Source organism: Acomys russatus, chromosome 24, assembly GCF_903995435.1.
Source record: "Acomys russatus chromosome 24, mAcoRus1.1, whole genome shotgun sequence".
Classification (NCBI taxonomy): domain Eukaryota; kingdom Metazoa; phylum Chordata; class Mammalia; order Rodentia; family Muridae; genus Acomys; species Acomys russatus.
Genome location: NC_067160.1, coordinates 14,533,437 through 14,552,190, shown reverse-complemented (window position 1 = coordinate 14,552,190; position 18,754 = coordinate 14,533,437). Strand labels below are relative to the sequence as shown.

Below are 18,754 nucleotides of genomic sequence, written 5' to 3'. Positions count from 1 at the left end.
CCTGAGTTAAAATGGGGGTGTCAGCAAGACCGGGCTGCTTTTAGAGACTCAAGGGGTCTCTCTCTCCCTCCTCTCTCCCTCCACCCTGTATGAGTATCTCTGTGTTTATATATGCATGTCCCTGTCTATGTCTCTATTTCTCTGTGTGTCTCTCTGTCTCTGTCTCTCTGTCTGTGTCTCTATCTCTCTCTGTCTCTGTCTGTCTGTCTGTCTGTCTGTCTCTCTGTCTGTCTCTCTCTCTCTCTCTCTCTCTCTCTCTCTCTCTCTCTCTCTGCCCTTTGTATCTTCCCCTGCTGAGGCCTCCAGGATTCTGTGGCTGACTCCCCCACTTTCCGCTGTCTAGTGCTGGCTTTGTGCCTCACATTCTTACACCTATTAACAGACTCCCCCAGAAACACCAGGCTACGTCTCCCCATTTTGATCCTTAGCCACACTCACATCATCCTTTTGCGAGTAACCAAGTATGCACAGGTTCCAGCGAAAAAGATGTGTGCATCTTTGGGAAGCCAGCGTTTATGTAGCTAAGGAGCCCCAGCCTACTAAAGCTCCAAAGAATGAAAACACCATTATGGCTTTCAAAAGTATCTCAACTAGCACTGTGTCTGTGGCTCCTCCACCACCTTTGACTGGGCACATTTGGGAAGGACATTGCCAGATGTGTGAGGTAACAACTCCTCCCCAGATTCAGATCTGTCACATCCATCTCAAGAATGTGGGTCACATGAAGAATGCCATCTAGATCCTGGACCCCTCTCACTTGCCTCAGAATCTTGAAACCTGCACAGCTTTCTCAGAAAAAGAGAAACATACCAACTGCTTCCATTGAGTTCTGGAAGCTTGAGTGCAGGAAGGTACATGTAAAGGAACAAAACGAAACAACAAAAGCAAACACAACAACGGCACTGCAGAGGAAGTCTTAAGTACACGAGAGAAAAGGGAACAACTCACTCCCACCCTAAATCAAAACTTTATCCACAGGCGCAAACAGGTCACTCTAACCTCTGGCTGTTTATCTTGTTTCACTTTCTTCCCTGCTCTGACCTTTGTTACGCTTTGACCAGCTGCCCTTTCCCTGCTCATTAAGCCGATAAACACCAAATCATCCCCCGTTTGATTCTTTTTTTCATTTTTAACAATCTGCATTTAAATGTTGGCAAACTGAATGGCCAGATTTGCCCTTTGAATGCCTGTGCATTCAAGTTCTTTTAGGCAGCCTTTTCTCTCCTTTTTAAATTCTATTTTGAGTTTCATAAAAATTGGTATTTCTTATTATCCTCAGCCCATGATTTTCTTTACTGAACTTTTTTGTTTAATTTTCTTTTGCTTTAACGTTTTATTTTTCAGACACCTCTCATTGAACCTCACGTTCCTCTCCGTCCTGCTAACACCATTACCAAGGTAATGGGATGTAGGTGGGTTGATGAGCCATCCAAGCTCACTTCTTAAGTACCACTGGAGGTGGCTCCCATGTCAGAGCGTCATGTCAAGGCTCCTCACATCCACTTCCTAGAGTCAATAAATATGCAGTGTGTCTCCACATAAGGCGGTGACATGTCACACGCGTGAGCAATGTAAATATGTATGAGTGATTTACAGTTTTCTATCCAGACTCTGATTAGAAAATGGTTTAAGAATTCACTGGGTTTATTTCCCTCCTATAAACTCTCCTTTCCCCCTTTCCTCCTCCCACCTGAATAAAACCCAGGTCCCTTCAGAGAAGATCCTCAGAGCTGGAAAGATTTTACGAATTGCCATTCTCTCTCGAGCACCCCACATGATAAGGGACAGGAAATATCACCTCAAAACATACAGGTATGTTTGCTCATTCTAATGGCTCGGCCCCCTCCAGTTCATGTTTTAGGAAAGTGGATCAAATAGCCCCTTTTATATGGTGCCTAGGTTCCAGCCTGAATTTGGTTTAGCCTTGCTCCTTGGCTAATCTGTGCAGGCCTGAGCACAGAGGAGGGCCTTTTGTGTTCCTCTTTGGCAGCATCTTTCAGTGGACCTACTAAGTTCATCTAGCATTCACACGGTCTTGCTTATGCCACAGTGGTGATACCAGGCCACTTACTCTGTGTGATCCACCACATTCCTGCTAGAAAGGTACATCTAGGTATGTGTCCACTTCTCAGCTGATAAAACTGATTCAGGGCTGAGATTAAATAATTTTCCTTCACTAAGTCTGGTAACTAGAGACAAGCAAGATTTAAATCAAGTATGGTTGATCACCGAGTTCAGTAATTTTTATTTATTTATTTGTTTTAAGCCATGGTGTGACAGGCTCTGAGGATACGGAATTGAACAAAATATACAAAGTCTTTTATGGAGTTCGTTTTCTAGTAAAGTTTTATTTTAATCAGCTACTTCACCTGGGGGAGGTGGGTGTGCACTTTGTGAAGCCGGCAGAGGACACTGGAGCTGGCATCCAGCAAGCCCCCAGGGACCCCCCCCTTGCCTCTTCCTGTCATAGTACTGGAATGACAGGCATGTGAGGGGCCACCCCTAGCTTTTACACTGGGAATTCAGGCTCAGGTCCTTAGGCTTGTGCTGCAGTGTCCTTACTCACAGGGCCAGCTCTCCAGCCCCATGTCGTCTTCACTAGCTGGCTATTTTCAGAAATTACATCTGAAAGGCTTGTTCTGTAGCCCTGCAAGTTAGTCTGTCTAGATTCTGTGGCTCGTATATATATATATATATATATATATATATATATATATATATGCATGCATGCCATCAACGCTTCTAAGGAGAGTCAAGATTTAAAACAAAGCCAAGGAAAAACCAAAACACGTGTGTCACAAGTCCCCAGAACCTCAACCCCTTTAATCCTTTGGCTCTTTAGCTTTAAATGGACCTCAAAAATCTCACATAGCTGAGAAGATCTTTTTTGAACACTTTAATTATTTTTCCTTTGACATGTGAGTGTGCTCCGTAATTATTGACTCGGGTTGGGGAAATTCCATTAACTACGTCATGTTTGGTGACAAATACTGGAAACTGGAAGTCAGAAACTGGTCTCTTCCCTCTGATGAGATTTAAACCCTGACATGGAGATGTTATGTCTGTCCCACACCCTATGACATAAAGTTATGATCTGCTAGTGATGACCAGTGGACTTTACCGGATGCCACGGACATGGTTTCTCCTTCCATAGCAGTTGGAGTTCTGTGCGAGCAAACTCTGTCCTCTCGCCCCATCCTATTCTTTATCCTGTTAGGATTCCTTCAGTGTCCAAGAGCTGAGGCCTTTACAGACTCAGTATCATCCCCAAGGACCACTTTGCTTCAGGTTGATGGTCAGTTCTGAAGTGTAGGATGCCCAGGGAGGGGCTCTGCTACGTGCCCCTGTTGTATATTCTAGCACCAAAGTCCCTAAGCCTCTCCTAGAAATTTGATGCTCTTGGACCATCTTGATGCTCTTGATCATCTCAGTTGCTTATGTACTTTTTTTTTTTAGCTTTAACAGCAACCATTGAATTAAAAGCTAAATAAAATTATTTCTTCTGTACTTTTATAAGAACTTTCCCACTAATAAACTACCAAATTATAAGAGAAATACTTGTTTTATATGCGTAGTTCAGAGGTATATGGTTAGTTCAGAGTGGAGATGTGGGTGCCTCTTCAACCTAGATAGGTGAGAGATGGTACACTGGCTTTCTCCTCAGCCCTTCCTGGCTCAGGTATGCTCATTCCAGGCATTCTGATTTCAGAGCTTCTAGAATATTGGAACAGGAGAGGGCTCCAGGGACATCATGTGCCCTCCTGTTACAGAGAGGGCAACAAAACCAGAGAGCTGGCCAAAGTCACGTGGCTAATGATGAGCAGCAAACCTACTGTTACACCTCATGGCTCCTCCACTTTAAGATTTCTCCCAAAGTGGCCTGGCACAGGGAATCTGCTTCCATTTATGCTAGAGTTCTTCAGGTTTGGCCCAGTCTCTACTCATACTCAGAGGCTGTTTCATTCTTAGCATACAAAGGGAGGCAACCAGTGAGTCAGGCCCAGCTGCCTGCAGCAGCCACCCCTACTCTGGGCCTCTGTCCCTAGGACTCAAGACCCCACTTTCTCCCTTGTACACACACACACACAGAGGGGAGGGGAGGAGGGAGGGAGAGGGAGGAGGGAGGGAAGGAGGAAGGAAGGAAGAGAGAAGAGGAGGAGAGGGAAGGAGAGAAAGGGAGGGATGGAGGAAGAGAGAGAATACCTGCTTTATTTTCTCACGCAACTCAGAGTTTCCTAATATGTAAGTATATAATTATGTATTTCCTAACTAATATTCATAGTTTGTCTACCCAGATCAACTCACTACAGGGGCAGCTTTGGAGCTAGCAGGGAGCATCTAGAATTGTTAGGTGACAGATTCTGTAGACATGTTAATGCTCACTACACAGAACTTTTTTGGGAGAGAGATTTGCATTGCTAATTGCTTATTTCTCCCAATACCCCTCAGACTGAGGTGTTCTGGGACCAGCTCAGAGCGATGGGAGGAAGGATAATGCTTTCTATCTACCATCCCTTTGAGCAGCCTGGTGCTTTGTTTTAAAGCACTCTTCTATCCACACAACCCTGCTGAGAAGATACAAGGGCTTAAGGCTATATACCCCATACCCTTGCCTTGATTTCTTTTATGGTGCCACACTCTTTGGAAGGTCCTCCTCTCGAAGGCTGCCTTACTCTCTCTCTCTCTCTGCAAAGAGGTGACTTTCCCATCCTCTGTGTCTCATCTCCTTTAGACAATGCTGCGTTGGGACCGAGCTGGTGGACTGGATGATACAGCAGACGTCTTATGTTCACTCCCGGACTCAAGCTGTTGGCATGTGGCAAGTCTTGCTGGAAGATGGCGTCCTCAACCATGGTAAGATGAGCCATAGGCTCCGGAAACTTCTCAAGCAATGCAAAGTGCATTTCCCTGGGTAAGCTGTAGCTGAATCCCCAAATGGGCAGGAAAGAATTATGATCCCTTAAAGAAGCACCAAGCTAGCATCTTCATTTAGTGATACAAATGCAGGGAGCGGATGCTATTGATTGCTATGTTCCACCATTGTACCTTCCTAACTTCTGAGAACGAAGGGAAAGAAAATGAAATTGCAGCTGGGGTGCATCCAGCTCCAATTATGTTTATTAGTTTGCATTCATGGTTCATTGATAGCGTGATTATACTCCGAGCTCACTGGCAGTCCTGATGCAGGGGCAGAATGAGAGAGCAATGAAATGTGTGGCCAGGCTGATGACATGAAAGTAAGTAATGAATTCAGACACTGCCTTTTAACTGTGCCGCTGTCTGGGAGAGCCAATTTGTATACCCGCAGGATGACCATATTTAACATCAGAGCTGAGCTCTGCAATTGCCGTCTCTAGTAACTGCAGCAGCTATGGCAAAACAGAAGAACCATTCCTATTTGGGGCTGGTGTGTGACTGCCACTGAACGGCTCACATGCCACTTGTTTAAGACTACTTTTCTAAACATGAAGATATTCAAATCGCCCATTTCATTTGCCAACACCTGGGGACGCGGGAATCATAATTTTGCTAGAGTTTCTCAGAGTTTAATGTGCATTCCAATCACCTGGGGCTCTTGTTGAAATGCAGATTCCAACACTGCAGGTCTGGCATGGATTTTAAGCATATTGTTTTTCCAAGAAGTGCCCTACAGTTGCTGCTGCGGCTGCGGCTGCCATCCCTGTTTTTGAGAATCTGCAAGGCTCTATCACTGTTCTTTGTCTTTTGAATGTATTGACAATCCCTGCTATAAAGGGACCAAATGGCTTTCAGACATTTAGTTGAGGTTTTCGACCCTACTTCACCTAACAGAGACCCCCAAACCTTCTTGCTGATCACTTGGTTGGTATGTGTAAGTTCCTAGGTTTGAGTGCCCAGCTTTGCCAAAAGTAAGGGAGGAAATAGCTTTTTGAACATTAAAACTGCAGGAAAATGACCACAAAATTCCTTCCAGGAGTCTGTGACCTAGAAGTGTGGTCTGGTTGGCTCTGCTGTTATGGCTAATTAATGCTCTTGGAACCGTCTTTCTCCGAGTCCGGTGAGAAAGGAAAACCTAAGTTCCAACCTCCCGAAGGAGTGAATGTCCCCTGTAAGACTGGCCTCCCAAGCCACTCTACAGGCATTCTCTGGCAGTGAGTTTACCAGTTTGGGACACGTGTCCCACACTGTAGAAAATGCCACCAAGGCATTGTGTGCTTATCCCATAACAGCTCAGTAAGAGGCCCAAAACTGGGTGGGTCCCCAGGAGGCTGTGGCAGGCATGGGTGCAGATGGGATGGTTTCCGCTTCCAGCTTGCCCCGCCTGGGTGAGGTGGCATTCAAAGGACTGAGATTCCTGCTGTGCTGTCTTTGGGGACTCCTGTCCTGTCCTCACAGCAGGGAGCTGACCCTTGGCTTCATGCTTCCCGCAGTGGACCAGGAACGCCATTTCCAAGACAAATATTTATTTTATCGATTTCTGGATGACGAGCATGAGGATGCCCCTTTGCCTACTGAGGAGGAGAAAAAGGAGTGTGATGAGGAACTCCAGGACACCATGCTGCTGCTGTCACAGATGGGCCCTGACGCCCACATGAGGATGATCCTACGCAAACCGTAAGTGAGAGCCAGGAGCTCATCAGCCCCAGGCTGATCCATGTGCAGATGGGGGAGGGACTCAGGGTGCTGGCAAAAGTCCTGGCCTTCCCTGATGTCAGAGGAGAGGTGACAAAGGGGTGACACTGCAGCAGTGTTTGTCTCTAGTTTTAGCTTTGATCACCACCCCCAAAACGCCACTTTCCACTCATGTGAGCTTAAACGAAAGATCTTTAGCAGGTGCCTCGGGATATCAAACTGGAGTCCCCCTATTAAATGACCTTTGGCCAATGACAAACAGAAACTGATCTGCTTCTATGCCAGACTGAGGCAGCCCCTTTCCTCATAGTGCTAGAGGAAAGTGTCCTCAGAAGCAAAGCTCTCGCACCTGCGTTATATTCATTCGCTTATTCTTTTGGTAACACCTTAAAGGCCTCTGTCCAGTCAGTGAGGCAGCTGGAAACCCCCTTGTCTGCCACAGCTGACCCCAAGCTGACATTGACTAGCTTGAGATATTTAATAAGACCAAAGAAGGAAACAACCTGCCATGCTCCTGTTTAGGGTCTAGGCATCCTACTGATGGTTCCAGGATGTGCAAAGCATACCTACCCCCATGCTCATCCACTCAGGGAAACCTTTGAAGTAGGCGTGGTGCAGCACTAGATTTGGAAACCCCGCACACAGGCTTATATTTTCATGCTGGAAATAAAACCTCCCTCTGCCATACAACCAGTGCCAGGCAGCTATGGGTATCAACCCTGCGTCACTGACTCCCTGTCCCCTCCTTTACGATTAGGTCTCTGTGAGAACATTCAGTGTTAGGTTGGCTGTGTCCACTGGGCACTTTCCAAGAGAGAGCCGACCCTCAGACAGACTTCCCCAGCTTTTGCCCCTCAGGCCAATCCACAATAGCCTCCGAGTATAGCTTTATCTCTGTCCCACAGGACTCTTTCCCTTTCACTGGCCCAGGCTCCAGGCTGCATGGGCTTTTCAACACATGGCTTTTGTGTGTGTGTGTGTGTGTGTGTGTGTGTGTGTGTGTGTGTGTGTGTGTGTGTGTGTGTCACACCATGTCCCCTTTGTCCAAACTCTCTCTTGGGGCCTAATCTCCCACACAGAGCATTTCAAAGGCCTTTCCCTCATCCCAGCCGTTCCTATCATCCTTCACTCTAGAACCGTGGCTTTCAGCTCTTTCAGCCTCAATACTCTTTCTTCAAACAGAAATTTAATAGAAGAATCTAAACTATCAAATAGAAAAGCCAGAGCCTCACTGACCTAAGCAGGAGTGGGGTCCAAGGAACCTGCCCAGCCAATTTATGCTCTGTCTGCCCTGAAGGATCATGGGAATGGTGGCTGAGGACACGAGACTTCCCTGGGGCTGTGGACCTCAAATGAGTGATGCTCATGTTTTCTCTCCCGTCTGCCTCTCTTTCCCTTGACCCGTTCACCCATCATCTGTCCTTCTTCATCATTTCCTGCATCAATCCCCTTTGTGCTGTTTTTCTTGCTGTCGCGTTCATTCAAGCCACTACCCTTCTGTGGTTCTGAGTGAGGCTGACACAGACCCCGAGGCATTTGGAAATGTACGGGGGCGTTCAGGTTGTCGGAACACATGAGTGGACCACACGGGCTATTGGCATCCATTGTGCAGAGGTGAAGACCAAGGGATAGCAGTGGCGTTCAGTGTCAAGGAACCCTGCCACGTGTGTCCTGCAAAACGCCCTCTGCTATTGACAAACAGCTAAACTCTGGAAGCCTGTGAAAGGTGGTCACACAAATGCCCTCTTTTTAATTCACTGGCACTTGTTGGCCATCTGGCTTGTTCTAGGCACTGTGGAGTTAAGTTAATCAGGAGCAAGGGGGTTGTTCCTTCTTTTGGACCTCTGTGTGAGCAGAAGACATCTCGTAAGACCCGTGAACGATGATCTAATCAGGACTGTACTACACCCTACAATGGACAAGGTAGAGTGTGTTAGCATCCTATACTGTGGAGAGGGAGTTACCCCAGTGTAGAATAGTTAAGCTGTGTCCCCAGCAAGGAAGCCATTGGTAAACATTTGCTAGTGAGTGAGTCTGCAGCCCCTGCCAAACCTTCCTTAGCTATTCCTTGCTTCAAAGAGGCAGGCATGTCATTGAGTTCACTAATGTTTTCAAGCACTTCCCAAGTAGAAGAAAATGTAAAAAGAGTAAACTGTTTGTACCACTGAGGAGTTTGTAATCCAATGAGAAAAGCACTGCCAAATTAGATTCAACTTGGGCAGGCATTTGTTGAGTACATGCTGTGTGCTCCAGACTTCATGGCAAGGTTTCAGGAATCATCCCTAGAAATAGAATCTTCTGGGTTGGGAGTTCAGAACTTGGGCTGGGGGCGCTGGAGAGATGGCTCAGAGGTTAAGAGCACTGTCTGCTCTTTCAAAGGTCATGAGTTCAATTCCCAGCAACCACATGGTGGCTCACAACCATCTATAGTGTGATCTGATACCCTCCTCTGGCCTGCAGGTGTACACGCAGGCAGACCTCTATATACATAAATAAATAAATAAATCTTTAAAAATATATATTAAAAAAAAAAAAAGAACTTGGGCTGGGTGTGGTGGTGCATGCCTTTAATCCCAGCACTTGGGAGGCAGTAGCAGGTGGATCAATCTGAGTTCGAGGCCAACAGAGTGAGTCCCAGATAGCCAAGGTTACACAGAGAAACCTTGTCTAGGAAAATAAAGAAAGAAAGAAAGAAAGAAAGAAAGAAAGAAAAGAAACAGTCTAGCAGCTGGGCATGGTGGCGCACGCCTGTAATCCCAGCACTAGGGAGGCAGAGGTAGGTGGATCTCTATGAGTTCAAGGCCAGACTGGTCTACAAAGCAAGTCCAAAACATCCAAGGCTACACAGAGAAACCCTGTCTTGAAGAAAACAAAAAACAGAAAAAACAAAAACAAAAACAAAAACAAAAAACTTGTCCAGGATGTGTGAGAGAAGCTATTGGTTCAGTTCTGCAGCACCCCACCCCACCCCCACCCCCAAAAGAGATGGTGCTGCTTCCATTTTCTTCCACACTGCAATGAATCACATGTACCTTAGAAACTCAAATTGTCAAGGAAAATTCATTTCCCAAACTTGGCTGCAGTTGAGCTCTGGCTGTGGAGCAGCAGGTGTTCACTTGGTGTGGTGGCTAAGGCCTGGGCTCTGAGCATACTAGCATCCGAGGCAGGAAGACTTGAAGGTTGAGGCTATCCCTGGAAGCATAGAGCTACAGGCCGGTTTGGATTACATATGGAGATCCTTGTCTCAACAAACAACACACCAAGAAGATAAAGATCACTGATATCCCAGGATGGAGCATCGGGGACTTTCTTCCCATTTCCCTTTTTTTTTTTTTTTTCTTTTCTGTTCATTTGTTTTGTTTTTGTTGTTGCTTTTTTTAATTTGGCAAACACTGGGTTTGCTCTGGCAATGTTCTTTTTGCCTTATAGATGCTCTTCCTGCCTGAATGGCAGCTCCTAAGGAATGAGAGAGTAAAAAGTAAGGAATCTAGCTTTGTTTTTTGGGGTTTTTTGTTTGTTTGTTTTGTTTTGGGTTTTTTTTTTTTGTTTTTTTGTTTTTGTTTTTGTTTTTTTTCTGAGACAAAGTTTCTCTGTGTAGCCTTGGCTGTCCTGGACTCCCTGTGTAGACCAGGCTGACCTTGAACTCACAGGGATCTGCCTGCCTCTGCCTCCCTGCAGGCCTGCTGGGATGAAAGGCGTGCACCACCACCTCCTGGCCTAGGAATCTAGCTTTATGAGATGCACAAGTTCTATACACACACACACACACACACACACACACACACACACACACACACACTCACACACACACACACTACTCCCCCACCCCACTTTTGGTTGGTTGTTTTTTCAATTTTTTAGTGATCTTCGAAGGTACACTGAAGAGGAAAGCCAAGAAGCAAGCTTGGCTAGGAGTCACCAGCAACACTTCTGTTCTTGAAGGGACTGACTCAGCACTCTGCTCTTGGAGGCTGGGGCCAAGTCCATGGGTCCTGGAGAGGTTGGTCCCTCACTGCCCAAAGTGCCGAGTCACCGAGAAATGTGGAGCGTTGGCTCGATGTCAGCTGGGCCAAGGCCCCCAGCTTTTGAACTCAGCACAGCTGCATTTATAGTAGTCACCACTGCCAGAGAGGCTGCAGAGCTCTGATAATTACTGGGAAAGAAATAACACAATATTCTTTGATGAGAAGATTACTTTGAGAATTTGATTGTATAATGAAGATGTTGCTTTGAAAGGTGCTTCCCATTGTTCAGAGTCTGAGACTCTCTAGCTGGAAAAAAAAAGTGTCACTTGTTTTGACAGGCTACTTAGAAAAATTCTCTGTTTATTACATTAACTGCAGCATTTTAACTGTCAAACTATGAAAGAATGTTCTGCAGTTTAAAAAACAGAATAGAGCTTCAGGGCGAATTTTTTTTTTGGCACACTCTTGTTGCTATTGGTATTGAAAGAAAAAAAAAAACCCATACATTCTGAATGTGAAATTAGCTTTTTTTTTTTTTTTTTTAATGTGGTGGCAGACGGAGTGACTCACAATGCCAGTCGTGGTTGCGCAGGTGTGGACCTGGATGGCATTCGGGAGCAAATGCTACAGAGTGGTGACAGGTTGTGGGGCTGTTGTTGCAGCGCTGAGACAGGGCCATCAAACACACGTGAACTTTCAGGGCTTACTATTTTGACTTTTCTTTGTTTATAAGTCTGAGTGAAGGGGGCTACCCTGCACACACAGATGCAGCAGAGACTCTAACGTGTAGAAGTGGGCATTTGGGTACATTTAAGCAGGCGCTTTGGATAGGAAACTGTGGGCCAAAAGATGCAGAGGCAACCAGGTAAGTACAATATTGTAATAAGTGGAGCCAGATGGATACAAAGAGCCTTTGTGAAGACAGGATTCTTCCACATACAAGCCTTCCAGCTCCTTCCACGAGGGATGAAGCACTCTCTAGACTGATCTCTCAGAGGCTTACCTAAAGTGGGAGGGAAGTGAAGTTTCTATTTCTCAAATCTAATTCTAGGTCTGCAATTCTGAAATTTCCTAAATCCTAGAAGCTTAAGTGGTTGGAAAGGAAAAAAAAAAATCCACTGAGCATGCAAAGAGTGAAAAACAGCACAGGAAAATTAGGTTGTCATATTAAAACAAAATTGTTAGCAAGTTCTAGAGTCTTCCAAATGGGCCTGAAACTCGTAAACTTTAATTCATTTGTTTTATGTGATCAGCGAAAGGTTTTAGGTGTCTGCATGAGGCTGGGAAGGAAATGAGTAGTGTAAGAAAATACTGGGAAGGGTTGGGGGTTATCCGCTCTGCCTGTCGATGGCTTTGATGTCCAACAGCTGGGCTGACTCACTGTATGCTCTACACAGTTGTTAGAGGGCACTCAGGAGCTGTATATTTTTTTCTTAATTAGCAAACCTTGTCTTTTAAAGTATTTATTATTATTATTATTATTATTATTATTATTATTATTATTATTATTATTATTATTATTATTATTATTATTATTATTATTATTATTATTATAGTGTGTGTGTGTGTGTGTGTGTGTGTGTGTGTGTGTGTGTTGGGTTAGAGTGGGATGGGGCATTTTGTTTAATTTTCTCTTTCTTACAAATTGGCCCAGATTTTCTGATCCAAGGCCTCTGGTGGGCTCCTGTTCTGTCTGCACTTGGGGTGAGAAGGGAGAAGATGTGAGTCAGTCAACCACAACATCCCACAAGTACCACTGTCAAGTCTTCTCTGGCTCACGATAGTAATTTTTATGGACATCTAAGTTGTGGGGAACATGACTTAAACATCTTTCCTACAGAGGCCAGAAGAGGGCATTGGATTTCCTGTGGGTTGCCTGGTCTGGGTATTGGGAACTGAACTGGGGTTTTCCAGAAGACGGGGAAGCCTCTTAACCACTGAGCCATCTCTCCATCCCTGCTCGTCTTAACAGCGTCTTTCTTTGTGCAGACTGTTTCTGAGGGGGTGAAGTCTGAAACCCTAACATTTTAGGGAGGTGTCTTTACTCTGGAGATCTCAGGGCCATCAGCCGAAAGTCATTGGTGGTTTTCCATTCTGGAGAAGACATATTTACCAAGAGAATGTTCACCCATCAGGCAGTCCATCCTCCTCACGTGCTGGTCGGGGGTGGGGATGGGGGCGTGGGGATGGGGGGAAATAAGCCTGAGCACAGGAGCTAAAGCTAAGAAAGGGGCTGCATTGTGGACCTTCCCACAGTGCACACTTCAGTGTGGACCTTCCCACAGTGAATCCTTCAGTGTGGACCTTCCCACAGTGAACCCTTCAGTGTGGACCTTCCCACAGTGAACCCTTCAGTTCTCAGCAAACTGCCCTCTGTTCTCGCTGCAAAGGTTGCTCTGTTCTCATGGAAAGCTTAGAGAATGTCCCTACGTAAGTGATCCCACTAAGTGGGTCATTTCATGTCCCCTATGAAAACAATGTGCCATGTTCTGTTTGGGTCTGCATACCCACGAAAGCACACTGAATTGCTGCCACTATGATTCAGGCCCAGCGCAGTGGGGCTGCAGTGACACACTTAAAACTTCAGGGTTCCCAGTAAGATTAGCTCAAGTTTTTTAAATCACGTCCTATTATTTAAGTCAATCTATTTGTTGTAGAAAATTTGGAAACTACTAGAAGAAATTTCAAAAGAAGGCCTATCATATGCAATCCTATCTCCCAGATATATAATTGGCATTAACATTTTGGTACCTAGCTCTCTGGGGATTTTCAGGTGTATGGGTTTTGTTGTTGTTGTTGTTGTTGCTGTTGTTGTGTTTGTTTTTTGTTTTCTACAATTAATGGTACGAGGTTCTCTGGGGCCAGGGCTCTAAGGTGGTGTGGAATGTGCTATATTCCTGCATGTATTCGTTTTGTGATGGATGGATGTGTGGGTTGATTCTCTGCTTCCTAGGAGTAACAAAAGCTATTTATTGCTTCGGTGTTCTTCCTCCCAAAGCAGAGAAGGAGCTTCCAGCTGGGCAGGGGCACAAGCATGGGGGTGGGCCAGAAGCATGCTGGGAAAGCAAAGAGCGACTTGATGCTGAAGGTGTGTACAGACATGGAGCAGAGTTAAATCAGGGTCAGAGGAAGGGAGGACAGCTATGCCACCCCAGGGCCCTGTGGAAGAGCATGGAGGGGGGGGGTGTGAACGGTCAGACACGCAGCACATTGACCTCTGAAGTTGAATTCTCTGATGACTGTAGAGAAAGGACCGGAGGGGCCAAGACTGATCACAGCTAGATATTTATACGAGAATAAAATTAATGGGTTTTGGAGAGTTTAATGATACCATTCGAAATGCATGCATGCGATCCAAGAGGCTGCCTAATAACCCGTCAGTAACATGGAGCATGAGAGCCAGGATTCTCTTCTCACAGATTTGCCATCACCACATCCAACTTGGGTACCGATCTCCAGGGACTTAATGATGCCCACTCACCCTCTCTCCCTGCTTTCCAAGGCCTTGCAAATGGAAACACAAATGCAATTGTATTTAATGATGGGCGGATTTATTAAGTGCATTGTGCTAGGCACTGGGATAAACAGTCCTTTAACTCAATTCTCTCAGCCAACAATGAGGCAGTTAACATACTTCTCACCTCATACTTTAGGAAACAGAAGCTGCCTGTGGCTATCCAGCAGTGGTGGCTTGGAATTTGATCTCGTTGTCTTACTCTGGAGCTGTGTTCCAGCTGCCATGGTCCTCAAGGGACCCCGGCTTGGGGCATCGGTGACAAGGGATGTCATGGAAATTAGATTTTAAAGTAGTTATTAGAAGATTACCTCAGCCCGTTACATCATTCCTCTATAAAGCTGAAATACAAGCACAGCACAGTCAACAAGCCATTACCATACAGACTAGGACGTGAGTGTACACCTACTCTAGAAAGAGAGTCCTACTTTTGGAGAGTTTCTGATGACTCCTCAGTCTATAAAGGGTTATGGTAATAGTGGAGGTTACTCTTTCTCTGCAAACTTCTGGGGCCTACAGTTCTCATGCGTGTATCTCATGCACTGAGCTCTCCTCAGTGTTGTCAATAGCAGGTCCACATAGTTATGTGGCTGTAACATTGTCCAAATGTTCTGATTCCACAGAAATGAAAGGCTTTATGACTAGTGTTTCCAGATTAAATATAGGATGCCCAGCTAAACTGAGGTTTCAGATAAACAATGATTTCTTAAAACTATATATGTTTAATGCATTTTTTTTTTTTTTTTGAGGCAGAGTTTCACTATGTAGACCAGGATGGCTTCAACCTTAGAGCTACCTGCCTGCCTCTGTCTCTGGGGTGCTGGGGCTAACAGGGCACACAACCGTGCCAGGCTTTCATGCATCATTTTATTTGCTAAAAACCAGTCCCTGGCTTGGGATTATTAATTGGCTCATCTTCGCAGCTGTCTGGAAGAGTCACTGGAAAATTTAGGTAAGGAGACCAAGCACAGCTGAGAGGAGCCTCCTTACTCCACCAGAGCCACACACAAAACTTAGTGACTCATACTTGAGCAGTACTACGTAGTTTACATGGTGACCTCACACCCTTCAACCCTTTCAAGCATTAAAGAGCGCTATAAACTTTACATGGCTTAATTATAACTTTCTGCGTTCAGGAGAATAAATTGAGCTGAAGGGATGTCAAGCGATTTTCTTCTTGCTACGATTCTCCCCTTCCTGCAAAGTTACCTCAGATCTCTTCTTTCTAGTTCAGTTAGTGAATCAGAATGAGATGCCCAAAGAAAACGAGGAGGAGAAGAAAAGGAAACAATAGGACAATTCACCTTGTCCCTGATAAGAACTGACAGTTTACTGAGAAAAAAAGTAAAGCTAATAATGTGTCCTTCTAGCACTTCTGATCGTTTGGATTTTCTGTTGTTCCCAAAGCCAGAGTGAGAGATTTGCCATCTGACTCCATCCTCATTGGTTTGTCCTCTTCTTCTTACTACTTGGATATTTCAAGGGAAAGTACCAGTAGTTGTACATCTTACAAAGTTTAATGTTGGGTGCTGGAGAGATGACTCAGAGGTTAAGAGCACTTACTGCTCTTGTAGAGGACCGGGATTTAGTTCCCAGACCTGCATGGTGACTCACAATAGCCTCTAATTCCATTCTAAAGGCTCTGACATCTTCTTCTGGGTTTCTTGGGCACTGGGCACTGGGTGTGCACATGGTGCACGTGTGCGCGTGCGCACACACACACACAAGAACTTGCCCACGCACATAAGACAAAAACAAATAATTCTTATTTAAATAGAAGTTTAATGTTAACCTTCTTGAAAGTCCTTGTAAGACACGCTTGCTGTCAGAGTATTAGGCAGAGTCTGTTCCTGAGCACAACCAAATACCTTGTCCTAAAAGCATTTTAGGGCTTCGAGTCTCTGACCTATGGAACTGGGGCTCCATGTCTTACAGAGATGGGCATCTTTTCTCACAAACAGAACGCTTTTTGCTATTTATGAATAGTCTGTATTTATTTCTAATCTCACGAAGAAGCACAAGCCCTGATGTACAGGCTTTAAGGTAGAACAGAAGATAGCTACTTGCATGTAACAAACTTCTCTGTGGTTAAAATAAGTACGAGGGTGGCAGCCAGGCCTGACACTTCACTGTTAGTCACAGGGAATGTCTCTGACATGTACGAAGAAAGGCATTGCAGGTGAGAAAAAGAAACAAGCAAGCAACAACAATTTCTCTAGACAAGGCTGCAGACCCTTACCATACTTCCCTTTAAGGGGAAAGGAAAATGTAAGGTCTATACATGGTCCCAATAGCATCAGAACGCGATAGTACGTTAAGACATGACTTTGAAGTAGCGTATCAGGTGGGTTGTGGTGAAGTCCTACATCAGAAATAAACATTCCCTCCCCGGAAGTAAACAGAACACTTTTTAAAATTTAGAAACTTATCGGGGCGTGGTGGTGCACGCCTTTAATCCCAGTACTCAGGGAGGCGGAGGCAGGTGGATCTCTGTAAGTTCGAGGCCAGCCTGGTCGACAGAGCGAGTCCAGGACAGCCGAGGCTACACAGAGAACCCCTGTCTCAGAAAGAAAGAAAGAAAGAAAGAAAGAAAGAAAGAAAGAAAGAAAATTTAGAAACACATACATGGCTTGTGCTTGTATTTAGAATGTTGACTTCTCTTAGTGTTTTCTACACAAATCAGGCCAGGTAGCAGGCCTACTGGAACCAGTTTATTCACTTTCTCACCTGCTTGTTGTACCCCTAGTCATGCCCACACGCCACTTGGCAGATGGGCGAATCCTTCATTCTATCCGCATTCCAATAGCAGAGGAACTCTGTCTCTGACCTTGATAAATTCCTTGATAAAACGGTATTTACCAGCAGCGTCCTAGATCACCTGCGCCCTCCCATCCTTTAATGTACAAACTGCTTCTCCCTCCATCCCCGTTTATTATCTTGCCTGTAACTAGGCGTTGCTGCCAGGAATGTAGCCCTTACAGAAACTAGGCCTTTCCGCAGCGGGATCCAACAGAGCCACATCAATGTGGCACCACGCAGGTTTGTAAAGAAGCGGGGATGCCTAACATCTCCCCCTGGGACATCTGGAGAAGGACAAGTAAAGACCAGGTACATTCACCAGCTGCCACTCAGAGCATCCAGAGAGTCCATTCACTTCCGCAGCTCGCGGGTTCCTCTTCTGAAGGTCCATGGGAGTTATCTCCTCCCGGTGCTCGCCCCCCCCCCCAGCCCCGCCCCGTTTCCCTTTCCTCTTGAAAGCCAAATTGCCTTCAGTCCTTGGGACCCTTTCATTACCGTGTTTGAACAGGCTGGGGGGCTGATTTGTAGGATCGCTTCTCTATTTTCTCCCCCTGTCACCCCCATAAAGACCAAGGCATGAAAGGTGCCTAATGCCACTGTAGCCACGAGAGACCCGCTTTTAAACGATGACTTTGTTCGGTGATTGCGGTAGGTAGGGAAGGCTGGGTTTAGATGTTCTCAGAAGCTCTTTCAGGGCTCGTGGCAGACGAAGGGGAATACCTCCGTCTGAAGCAAGGGTAGAGAGATGGAATTTTCCCAAAGACTCTGGCTGGCACAGCGGCCCTGCGCTGGTGGCCTTGGGAGCAGCCAGGTTCGTTGCTGTTTTTCCTATGGCCAACACTGAGATGCAGCACTGTCTAGGAGAGGCGCGCACACTTTGATTTGCTCCGGCAGGCACAGGTTGACCAGATTGACTTTCCTTCCCTCTGGCATTCTGCCTAGTATTTACCTCAACTGTCAATCTTGATGGCATGTTGAGACCCCAAAGGGACGGGGTCCTGGCTCTGGGCAAATCTCTTACGGATGTTTTCATTGCTTTGTGAATTGTGAATAGACTCATTTTTGAAAGAGTAAAGTCTCCTCACGCCGTGCAGCGCTGACTTCTCTCACCTCATTACACCACTTGCTATAAACAGGACCAAAGAGCACCTGGCAGCCTGGGTCTACTGCCAAATGACAATGGCCTGCCCGGTCACTTCAGACCACAGAGTTGTTTTGTTGTTGTTGTTGTTGTTGTTACTGTAGTGTTTTTTTCTTTTTCTTTTTCTTTTTTTTCTATTCATTTGAAAGCTAACCTGTGTTTAGACATTGTTCAGTTTGGTTTCAAAGCCCAACCCCCACCACCACGTGTTTCACCACAGTATCTGGTCAGTCCCTCTAGAAGACTTTATTCACCTGGGTTGCCTGCTGAAGATGGATAACCAGGCCTGGGGCAAGCTGCCACACAAGTGTTTACATACCAGTGGCACCCCCAAGAGAGCCTTCCCGCAAGAACTAAGGTGGATTTTTATTAGGTTATTCCCAACAGGCTGGGCTTTATGAGAGGTCTTTGGGGTCAAAGAGGCTGAAATCGTCTCTCCTTCCCATTTATTGCCAAAATAAAGAGTATTTCTCCAGCCCGAAGCCATTTTGTACCCTTCCTGGGACAACTCTTCTCAACTGTGTGTCTCTAAACCACTGGCTCAGTTCTGCCTTTCCCAGGCTCTGTCAGCCACCCTGAGGTTCTTCTCTGGACATCGTCTCAGAGAACAAGTTTTCTCTCCATGAGAAACTCTGTTCAGTGTGGTAGGCGAAGGCCAGGGGCGACCCTAGAGTCCAGTGAGTCTGAGTAGGGTCCAGTTGATGAACCGCCAAGACCAAGCCC

At 45.8% G+C, this 18,754-nt stretch overlaps 1 protein-coding gene across 1 annotated transcript in view; it reads left to right on the top strand.

Annotated features, from left to right (window-relative positions):
• Rapgef4 (Rap guanine nucleotide exchange factor 4) overlaps positions 1-18,754 on the top strand; it is a 287,611-nt gene that overhangs the window by 202,647 nt on the left and 66,210 nt on the right. Inside the window, exons 7-10 of the mRNA XM_051166215.1 lie at positions 1,345-1,398; positions 1,706-1,812; positions 4,733-4,854; positions 6,411-6,594. Coding sequence (XP_051022172.1) covers positions 1,345-1,398; positions 1,706-1,812; positions 4,733-4,854; positions 6,411-6,594 — 467 coding nt within the window. The remainder of the gene's footprint in view (positions 1-1,344; positions 1,399-1,705; positions 1,813-4,732; positions 4,855-6,410; positions 6,595-18,754) is intronic.